Below are 11,243 nucleotides of genomic sequence, written 5' to 3'. Positions count from 1 at the left end.
CCAGACAAACGAGCGTACATATAACAATTCAAGACAAAAAGATCGCCAGGGGGTACATATTACTCCATACATTCAAGTTCTAAAGATTAAAACAAAATAAATAATAAATTAAATACGCTTTCGTAGTTTTGCGCTTACTTTTTTGCAAATACGTCCATTTTAAAATGCCCAGACAAAGGGGTCTTCCCAGACCACTTCATTTTCTGTATATAATAACGTGCCATTAGAAATATTGAATTAGAAACGAAATTTTAATATTGTTCTCGACGGGGCTGAACCTTAACATAACATCTTGTTCCCTCAAAACAAATATCAATATTGGTTTCTCTTTTTTAATAGAGGTCTGCAACTTAGTCCAGAAAATGTTTACCCTGGGACATAACCAAAACAGATGCTGAATAGTTCCAGGGCTACTGTCACACACACACACAAAAAACACAGTTGTCATCTATATTCATTTAAAATCGCTGGACAACAAGAGTCTTCACTGGGAACATTCGTCGAATTATGTTGTATGAAACCTCCTTCACCTTACTGGTTATACAATATCTACTGGGCATCACCCAGGTCTTTCTCCTATCAGTGCGTTTTCCAAATGCGGAGTTCCAATATATTGAAATCGCGATGATGTTTTTTTTAACAGGGATCTCAAATGGTCCCTCCCCCGAACACACCTATTCGCCGGGGCGGCCGTCCGTCAAGCCAGGCTCGCCAACTATTGGGCAGCAGCCCTGCCCCTCGCCGAGCTCCCCGGTGTCTGATTGGCCAGCAGGACGAGGCGACGTGGGGGGGGGGAAGAGGAGGGCTTTCTAAGGGAGGCGTGGAACGCTTGGACATGCGCGGTGCGCTTGAAGCGCCCGCGACGTCATCACAACGCGACGTCCTCCCGCCCAGTGACGGCATCTCTCCTTGCCTTGCAGTAACTCGACGGCTTATATAAGCGATATATACGTCAAGACGTCCAAACCCCTTCCCCCCCTCTGCTCCCAACTTCGCTTACTGACCGAGAGCGTCTTACACCGTCTCCCCTCGCACTGGGGGGCGGCAGGGCTTGTCTGCGGGCGGGGGGGCAGATTACCGCTAAACTGGACTCATTAAGACTCAGTAACGGAGCAGAGACCCTAGCTCCTTCTCTCCAGACAGTTGGATGAGCTCCTTGAACTTGAACTTTACTGCCATATGTAACCGGTACTGGTACAATGGAATTCTTACTGACAGAGTCTCTCGATTGTTAAAACGAGTGTAAAAACACAAAGTGCAGACAGTGCATCAAGACAATAGACAAACAGTAGACAATGTGCAAGTCAACAAGCAGTTTGAATGCAAACAATGCAGACGTGTAAACAATGACTGGAGACGTACAATAAATAAATTACAATGAGGTAGATGGTGATGGTGTAGGCGTGGTCCGAGGGGGATGGCTAAATGTGTTCGCCAGTCTCACTGCTTGTGGATAGAAGCTATTGAAGAATCTAGTGGTAAGTGTCCGTATGCTCTTATATCTCTTGCCTGAGGGCAGTGGGGTGAAGAGCTCATGCCCGGGGTGGTGACTGTCCTCTGTGATGGCCAGAATTCTACCACGGCAGCGGTCCTCATAGAGCCGTTTAATCTGGGTGAGACCGCAGCCGATGATCTTCTGGGCCAAATTGACCATTCTCTGCAGTGCCTTTCTTTCTCGCGAAGAGGTGTTGCCATACCACACGGTGATCCTGTTGGTGAGGACGCTCTCGATAGTGCAGCGGTAGAAGTTCACCAACACCTATATTGGCATCCCCCATCGCTTGAGGCACCTCAAGAAATAAAGGCGCTGCTGAGCCTTCTTCAAGATAGTCAGCGAATGAGTCAGTCAGTCAGTGTCTTCCAGTCAGGACAGGAGGCTCTACTGTACACAGAGGGGGGTGGGAGGGGGGAACAAGCTGATTCCCTGGCTTCTCTCCAGACACAGCTGGGTGAGCTCCTCCAGTCAGGACAGGAGGCTCTACTGTACACAGAGAGGGGCGGGAGGGGGGAACAGCTGTACTGTCTTGTCACTCACCAGTTCAGATCCCGGTCCAGGTCCGTTCTCCAAGCCCACCGGTCCGGCACCAGCCCACCCCCCCCCCCCCCACCGTGCAAGGAAAAACAAAGGCAGCTCAACACCGCTTGGATTTTTAATAAAAACTTTATTTTTCCCAGAGGCTCCTTGCTTTTCAATATGAAAAAAAAAGTTCAAAAAGGGATCAAACACATGGGAAAAAAAAACCACAAACTCAGAACACGCACGACACGGGAGAGGAAAAATCATTTAAAAACAAAGACGGCAGGAACACGCAAGACTCGTGACGGCATTTCGAGGGGGGGGAGACCCGATCGAGACCACCACTGCCCGAGCTCCGCTCCTCCCAGAACCTCCCCACGGCTCCAACAGTAGCGTTCGAACTGGCAACCCCCCCTTCCTGGCCCCCCCCCACCAAAACACGCACGTCCCAATCTGATCGAACCCCCACATCCATTTGGCAGGGCAGAGGGCAGAGGGCAGAGGGCACTGCAGCTCCACTTCCTGTTTTAGTGAAGCCACTTCCTGTCTCGCTGGAGTGGGGGCTGGCTCATTTTGCACCCTATAAACACCCCCCCCCCCCCAACACCCCTCCCCCCGCCACCACCAGACCCCGCGCGCGGGACGGTCGCTGGCGTCCGCGCGCGAGCCCACCGGCCTGCGTCCCCCCCCACCGAGGCCTGGCAGGGAGGCAGGGGTGGTGGTAGTGGTGGTGGGAGAAGAGGCGAGCGAGGGTGGGTGGGGGCGGAGCGGGGCTATACCCCCTCAAAGCTCGAGTGCGACCCACAGACCCGAGCAATCGAGCGCCGATCCGGCCAGGCCAAGCGGACGATCACTGCACTTGGGGAAGAAGAAGGATTCTCCTAGTTCTTGACAAACCCACCCCCCCCACCCCTACAGGAGTCCCCGGAACAACCAGCACCCCCCCCCACCCACTTCACAGGGCAGGGGAGGGGGACCCCCCCCGAGTCTCATCTGATCTCAGAAGCTAAGCAAGGCTAAGGTCACCCCAACACTACCCTCCCCACCCTCTCTCCTCCTTTCCGCCCCTCCTCCCGAGACAAGGAACCGGTTCCAGGTAGGGGGTTCCGGGTTCAACTCCGCACACCGGCCAGAGAGGGTTGGCACAGCCAGCCCCTCCCACCACCAAAACGAAACCGCGACAGAGCCCGGGCAGCAGCCGGCTCGGAGGGCAGGAAAACAAAACAAAAAAAGAGGACAAAAGTGGACAAAGACTCCGCTGGTTCTGCCTGGCGAGAGGACGTGGCTCCGCCTCTCTCCCCCCCTCCCCCCCCGCAACCCCCCTCGATCTCAGGCGTCCTCCTCGGCCTCCTCCTCGAACTCGCCCTCCTCCTCCGCCGTGGCGTCCTGGTACTGCTGGTACTCGGAGACCAGGTCGTTCATGTTGCTCTCGGCCTCGGTGAACTCCATCTCGTCCATGCCCTCGCCCGTGTACCAGTGCAGGAAGGCCTTGCGGCGGAACATGGCGGTGAACTGCTCCGAGATGCGCTTGAACAGCTCCTGGATGGCGGTGGAGTTGCCGATGAAGGTGACGGCCATCTTGAGCCCCCGGGGCGGGATGTCGCAGACGGCCGTCTTGACGTTGTTGGGGATCCACTCCACGAAGTAGCTGCTGTTCTTGTTCTGCACGTTGAGCATCTGCTCGTCCACCTCCTTCATGGACATGCGGCCCCGGAAGACGGCGGCCACCGTCAGGTAGCGGCCGTGGCGCGGGTCGCAGGCGGCCATCATGTTCTTGGCGTCGAAGACCTGCTGGGTGAGCTCGGGCACGGTCAGGGCGCGGTACTGCTGGCTGCCCCTGCTGGTGAGGGGGGCGAAGCCGGGCATGAAGAAGTGCAGGCGGGGGAAGGGCACCATGTTGACGGCCAGCTTGCGCAGGTCGGCGTTGAGCTGCCCGGGGAAGCGCAGGCAGGTGGTGACGCCGCTCATGGTGGCCGACACCAGGTGGTTCAGGTCGCCGTAGGTGGGCGTGGTCAGCTTCAGGGTGCGGAAGCAGATGTCGTAGAGGGCCTCGTTGTCGATGCAGTAGGTCTCGTCCGTGTTCTCCACCAGCTGGTGCACCGACAGGGTGGCGTTGTAGGGCTCCACCACCGTGTCGGACACCTTGGGCGAGGGCACCACGCTGAAGGTGTTCATGATGCGGTCGGGGTACTCCTCCCGGATCTTGCTGATCAGGAGGGTGCCCATGCCCGAGCCCGTGCCCCCGCCCAGCGAGTGGGTCAGCTGGAAGCCCTGCAGGCAGTCGCAGCTCTCCGCCTCCTTCCGCACCACGTCCAGCACCGAGTCCACCAGCTCCGCCCCCTCCGTGTAGTGGCCCTTGGCCCAGTTGTTGCCGGCGCCGCTCTGGCCTGCAGGGGGGACGGGGAGGGGGAGGGGAGAGAGGTGAGGGTCCGATCTCACTGGGCTGGACTGTGTTTCTACCCTGATCTCACTGCGCTGGACTGCGCTGTCCTACTGTGTTTTTACCCTGATCTCACTGGGCTGGACTGCGCTGTCCTACTGTGTTTCTACCCTGATCTCACTGGGCTGTCCTGTGTTTCTACCCTGATCTCACTGGGCTGGACTGCGCTGTCCTGTGTTTCTGTCCTGCGCTGGACTGTGTTTCTACCCTGATCTCACTGGGCTGTCCTGCGCTGGACTGTGTTTTTACCCTGATCTCACTGGGCTGTCCTGCGCTGGACTGTGTTTTTACCCTGATCTCACTGGGCTGTCCTGCGCTGGACTGTGTTTTTACCCTGATCTCACTGGGCTGTCCTGCGTTTTTACCCTGATCTCACTGGGCTCTACTGCGCTGTCCTGTGTTTTTACCCTGATCTCACTGGGCTGTCCTGCGTTTCTACCCTGACCTCACTGGGCTGTACTGTGTTTTTACCCCCCCACCCCACTCACCGAAGACGAAGTTGTCGGGCCTGAAGATCTGTCCGAAGGGTCCGGACCTCACCGAGTCCATGGTCCCGGGTTCGAGGTCCACCAGGATGGCCCTCGGCACGTATTTACCACCTCCAAGAGATCGCAAGACAGGAGAGAGTCACCTGGACAGCAGGAACCGTAAAGGACACGCAAAACTGGGGACCCCCCCCCACCCCACCGCAGAAACACCCCTCCCTCCCCCATCACCCTAGAGCAACCACCGATCTCTGACCCCTGACCTCTGACCTCAGACCCAGCCCACATCACCACCCCACCCCTAGAGAAGACCCGCTGCCCCCAGAGAGACCCGGTCCAGTCGGTCAGTCTTACTGGTTTGTGGCAAGCGTACTGGCCCCCATTACCCATAAAGCTCTCGGAGCAGAGTGTCGAGGAAAAGCGCGACATAGAAGTGTCGGGGAATCTGCAGTGACTCGCCGCGACCACCGGGGGGCGCCCCCCACGCGCCGGAGAGGACTGGTACCTGTGGCCTCGTTGTAGTAGACGCTGATCCTGTCCAGCTGCAGGTCGCTGTCGCCGTGGTAGGTGCCCGTAGGGTCGATGCCATGCTCGTCGCTGATGACCTCCCAGAACTGGGGGAACGAGAGAGAGAGAGAGAGGGGCATGCTGGGGTTAGAGACTCCTCATCATTCTCCGCTGTCACCCCGGAAGAAAGAAAGGGGTCCCACCCCCACGAGAGCAAGAGCACAGGCACAGCGGCCCGTCAAGTCTGAAAAAGGATTCTCAATCGATCGACGAGCACAGGGGCAGCAGATCTGAGCCGGTTCAGGGAGCTTTTACCCTGATCTCACTGCGCTGTACTGTGTTTTTACCCTGATCTCACTGGGCTGCTCTGCACTGTCCTGTTTTGACCCTGATCTCACTGGGCTTTACTGCGCTGTACTGTGTTTTTACCCTGATCTCACTGGGCTGAACTCTACTGTACTGTGTTTTTATTACAATCTAACTGGGCTTTACTGCACTGTCCTGTGTTTCTACCCTGATCTCACTGGGCTGTCCTGTGTTTTTACCCCGATCTCACTGGGCTGTCCTGTGTTTTTACCCCGATCTCACTGGGCTGTACTGCACTGTCCTGTTTTGACCCTGATCTCACTGGGCTTTACTGCGCTGTACTGTGTTTTTACCCTGATCTCACTGGGCTGAACTCTACTGTACTGTGTTTTTATTACAATCTAACTGGGCTTTACTGCACTGTCCTGTGTTTCTACCCTGATCTCACTGGGCTGTCCTGTGTTTTTACCCCGATCTCACTGGGCTGTACTGCACTGTACCCCGTTTGTACCCTGATCTCACCGGGGTTTTTAACAGCACAGCAGAGTAAATCACCAGACGAATCCTTCAGATTAAAGACGTGTCTCTCGCCAAGCGCAGATCAGAACTGACAACCGACAGGTTGCCGCAGGGAGAGAGAGGGAGCCGGCCTGATCCGGATTAGCCACCAATCCGACAGGAAGAGAGCCGCAGGCGCGTGCAGAGGGTCAAGCGAGTTCAACACCGCAGCACGTGCACGCTGACCCCAATCCCAGCTGGACGAGCTCCTCCAGGGGTGGGAGGGGGGAACAAGCCGATACCCTGGGTTCTCTCCAGACACAGCTGGGTGAGCTCCTCCAGTCAGGACAGGAGGCTCTACTGTACACAGAGAGGGGTGGGAGAGGGGAACAAGCCGATACCCTGGCTTCTCTCCAGACACAGCTGGGTGAGCTCCTCCAGTCAGGACAGGAGGCTCTACTGTACACAGAAAGGGGTGGGGGTGGGGAACAAGTGGCCCTCACCAAGATTTGCTAATGGGGGGAAGAGGGGCATGCAGGTGAACTTAACAGCAAACCAAAAGGCGCAGATCTAGAGAGAGCAGACGCCAGGGCCCTATTTTATTAACCTTTACCCCAGATACCTTAATTACCCCACTACTAGCTCACTGCCCCCCTCACACACACACAGGGCAGGGGGGGTAGCCGCCTCCCTCTCCTCACGAGGTCAGTCTCTCCTACCCCACAGGCCAGCTCTGCAGATCAGCTCATTAATCCCCCCCACATCCCTGGCCAGGACCGGATTTCTGGGGGATCTGCAGCCTGGAGAGGGGCCAGGCAGCAGGGTTTGAACTCCCTCGGAAAACCGTACAGGTCAGGAGGGAGGAGAGGCTTGTTCTCGGGGCTTAAAGAGATCTGGAAGACCCGTACTGGACTAGCAGGAGCCGGGCTCGTCGCTGGCCGCAGAGAGACCGAGATCTCTGCTCCCACTGGGCAGCTGGCCAACCCTGGAGGGGGAACAGACTGACTGCACTGACACACCTGGAGGGGATCAGACTGCTGCGCACTGGGAGTCTGACTGACAGCACTGTCACACCTGGAGCGGATCAGACTGCTGCGCACTGGGAGTCTGACAGCACTGTCACACCTGGAGGAGGATCAGACTGACTCCACTGACACACCTGGAGGGGATCAGACTGACTGCACTGACACACCTGGAGGAGGAGGATCAGACTGCTCCACACTGGGAGTCTGACTGACTGCACTGTCACACCTGGAGCGGATCAGACTGCTGCGCACTGGGAGTCTGACCGACAGCACTGTCACACCTGGAGTGGATCAGACTGCTGCGCACTGGGAGTCTGACAGCACTGTCACACCTGGAGTGGATCAGACTGCTGCGCACTGGGGGTCTGACAGCACTGTCACACCTGGAGCGGATCAGACTGCTGCACACTGGGAGTCTGACTGACAGCACTGTCACACCTGGAGCGGATCAGACTGCTGCGCACTGGGAGTCTGACTGACAGCACTGTCACACCTGGAGCGGATCAGACTGCTGCGCACTGGGGGTCTGACTGACAGCACTGTCACACCTGGAGCGGATCAGACTGCTGCGCACTGGGGGTCTGACTGACAGCACTGACACACCTGGAGCGGATCAGACTGACTGCACTGACACACCTGGAGCGGCTCAGACTGCCGCACTGTCACACCTGGAGCGGCTCAGACTGCTGCGCACTGGGAGTCTGACTGCACTGTCACACCTGGAGCGGATCAGACTGCTGCGCACTGGGAGTCTGACTGACAGCACTGTCACACCTGGAGCGGGTCAGACTGCTGCGCACTGGGAGTCTGACTGACAGCACTGTCACACCTGGAGCGGATCAGACTGCTGCACACTGGGAGTCTGGCTGACAGCACTGTCACACCTGGAGGGGATCAGACTGCTGCGCACTGGGAGTCTGACTGACAGCACTGTCACACCTGGAGCGGATCAGACTGCTGCCCTGTCACACCTGGAGCGGATCAGACTGCTGACAGACAGACATGACCCCACCCCTACTCCAGAACAGTCACAGACAGCTGAGCCACACAGCTAATCAATTAAATCGATTGCTGCTGCTCATAGCCGTTTCCCACCCCCCACCACCTCGGATATCGCCTCCCCCCTCCACAAAGGCTGTGGTATCCACACCAGCCACACGCACACAAAAAACCCCACCACACGCGAGACGCATTGCAGTCCACCCCCCCCTCCTCCGTGGGCTCTGACCCGCACATAAAGACAGACCCCGCCCCAACTCCGACAGGAAAAAAAAAACACTCCCGTCCACGCGAAACGACGCGTGTTTTTTCGGTCCGACTGCGCGCCGGCTTGAGTGGCGGACCCACCACCAATTTATTCTCTGCGGCGTGTGGCCACACAAAGACCCCCGCACCCCCCCTCCACCCGCGACACAGACGCCACGCCGCTCGGTCCGCGTCTCAAAATGGAGGCGCCGGGAGCCGAGCGCGTCTCCGCCTTCCCACCCACCCTCCCTCAGGAGAAACAGCGACCCCCACCCCCACCTTCGCCGGGGTACCCCGACACGGCGCGCGGCGGCGTGAACCCCGAGTCGGACGGGCGGAGGGGAGGAGGAGGAAGAGGGGGTAATTCGGGGACCGTGTCGGGGCGGCCAGCCCGGTTCGGACCGGCCCTGGCGGGGGGGGGCGGCAGGAGGGCGGATTCGCCTCGGACACACGGGGAACAAAGGAGACCCGCAGCCGGCTTCCTCTCTCTGTCTCTCCCCCCTCCTCCTCCTCCTCGCTCCGGGAGAGAGGAGCCGGAGGAGAGAGAGACGGGCTCGGCGCCTGTCCGTGCCTCTGTCTGCCCGGACGCCATCTTCTCTCTCTCCCCCTCCTCTTCCTCCTCAGACCCGCACTCGCTCCGGGAGAGAGGAGCAGAGAAGAGAGAGGGAGACAGGCTCGGCGCCTGCTCGGACGCCATCTTCTCTCTCTCCTCCTCTAAATAACGGTGCGCCGACACCCACCCCCACCCACCCGAGACACACAGACAGACAGAGAGCCTCCACCCGCAACATCCCCCACTCCCGGACTCCGAACCGCAGCCTCACCCACCCCCCTCCCCGCACGAAAACACCCACCCAGCCACCCGCGGACGGACGGACACGCACCGCTCCCACCGCGACAGACAGACAGACAGACAGACAGACACCGCCGCCGCCTCCGGCGCCCAAACCCGTCCGGACCCGAGCCGATCCGCCTCCCCGAGAGGTCAGGCACCGACCCAACCCCCTCCCCAGCCCACTCCCACAGGGCGTGGAACCGGTACCGTCCACGGAAAAACTTTTTTTTTTCCCTTGCGGCTTTTAAAAAAACGGCATGAAAGACAGACCCCCTCCCCGCCCCCACTCCCGGCGAGGACAGCAGATGGTCGACAGGGCTGACACACACACACAAAATCACGGGAGAGGCCACAGCTGCCGCCCCCCCCCACTCCTGTTCCCTGTCACGCGTGGGGAAAAGCGATACAATCGGAACCGGCCAGCCTGCAGCCGGGAGCACGCGTGGGCGCGTCCCCGGCGTCGCCTTTCACCCTCGGGTGAGGTTTGACAGCCGCTACCCGGCTGAAATCCGGGGGGGTGAAAAAACACGCTCGATTCCCACTTGAATTTGTGTTTTTTTTTTTAATCGATCGCCCTCCGGTGCGTGGGGCTGTTTCCTCCCGGCTAGGGGACAGATTTGAGTTTTTTTGGAGGGGGAGTGGGGTGGGGGGAGACCGGATCGCGTGTCTTTGTTAATCGCCCTTGATGATGATGAAGATGATGATGATGAAGATGGTGGGGTTACCTTGGCGCCGATCTGGTTGCCGCACTGCCCGGCCTGGATGTGCACGATCTCCCTCATGGCTGGACTGCGAAGGAAAAAAAAGGAGGAAAAGCGACACTCGGGACGTGGACGTGGGGTGGGGTGGGTCCGCCGCTGGCTTGCTCGGATGAGAGCCGGCGCCGCCGTGGACAAAGGCTATATACCCGGGGGGGCGGGCCCGGCGGGGCGGCGGAGGGGGGCTCGGCGCGCCGCGATTGGCCGCCGCTGCCGCAGGCCGGCCGGGCGGGGCCGCTGATTGGAGGGGGAGGCCGGAGGAGGGCGGGGCCGGGGGGAGGGGCGGGAGGGCTCCGCTGTCTCTCGGTCTCTCTGCAGGGGGAAGGGCCGGAAGTGCACAGGGAGTGCCGGTGCATGGCATGCTGGGAGTTGTAGTTTTTTCCCCCTCCCTCCTTCTCCAGACCGCTGGCATGGCGTATCTCCTCTTTTAGAAAATGCCCCCGGCCGGCCGCGGCGCTGTATTGATCGGCGAGCGATGAGTCAGCGCGGACGCGGACGGGGAGAGGGAGAGAGACATGTTCGAGGCGTGGAGCTGTGTTCACGCGTGTCGTGAGGTCGGTGTCGGTGGCTGTGTTTGTATGGCGACCGCGATTTTATTCCATCATCTCGTCAATAAAGCGTCTTGAATGGAATTAAACTGAGAGAGGGAGACAGGCGGGGGAGAGACAGTCACACAGAGAGAGAGAGAGACAGTCAGACAGGGGGAGAGACAGTCACACAGAGAGAGAGACAGACAGTCAGACAGGGGGAGAGACAGTCACACAGAGAGAGAGAGAGACAGTCAGACAGGAGGAGAGACAGTCACACAGAGAGAGAGACAGTCAGACAGGGGGAGAGACAGTCACACAGAGAGAGAGACAGGCGGGGGAGAGACAGTCACACACAGAGAGAGACAGACAGTCAGACAGGGGGAGAGACAGTCACACAGAGAGAGAGACAGACAGTCAGACAGGGGGAGAGACAGTCACACAGAGAGAGACAGACAGTCAGACAGGGGGAGAGACAGTCACACAGAGAGAGAGACAGGCGGGGGAGAGACAGTCACACACAGAGAGAGACAGACAGTCAGACAGGGGGAGAGACAGTCACACAGAGAGAGAGACAGACAGTCAGACAGGGGGAGAGAC

The 11,243-nt window shown here is 58.8% G+C and overlaps 1 protein-coding gene across 2 annotated transcripts in view; it reads right to left on the bottom strand.

The window, feature by feature from the left end:
* Window positions 1–2,142: 2,142 nt before the first annotated feature.
* LOC138242345 (tubulin beta chain) overlaps window positions 2,143–11,243 on the bottom strand; it is an 89,950-nt gene continuing 80,849 nt past the window's right edge. Inside the window, exons 2-5 of one of the 2 annotated variants that reach the window (XM_069197841.1) lie at window positions 10,084–10,203; window positions 5,449–5,556; window positions 4,946–5,060; window positions 2,143–4,404 (exon numbers count right to left, since the gene is read on the bottom strand). In XM_069197841.1, coding sequence (XP_069053942.1) covers window positions 3,347–4,404; window positions 4,946–5,060; window positions 5,449–5,556; window positions 10,084–10,140 — 1,338 coding nt within the window. In that variant the 5' untranslated portion in view covers window positions 10,141–10,203 and the 3' untranslated portion in view covers window positions 2,143–3,346. Of the gene's footprint in view, window positions 4,405–4,945; window positions 5,061–5,447; window positions 5,557–10,083; window positions 10,204–11,243 lie in introns of both variants that reach the window. The other variant, XM_069197840.1, reaches the window with a different exon arrangement.

This window comes from Lepisosteus oculatus, chromosome 14 (genome assembly GCF_040954835.1).
Source record: "Lepisosteus oculatus isolate fLepOcu1 chromosome 14, fLepOcu1.hap2, whole genome shotgun sequence".
NCBI lineage: Eukaryota > Metazoa > Chordata > Actinopteri > Semionotiformes > Lepisosteidae > Lepisosteus > Lepisosteus oculatus.
This window is presented reverse-complemented; position numbering and strand designations above follow the sequence as displayed.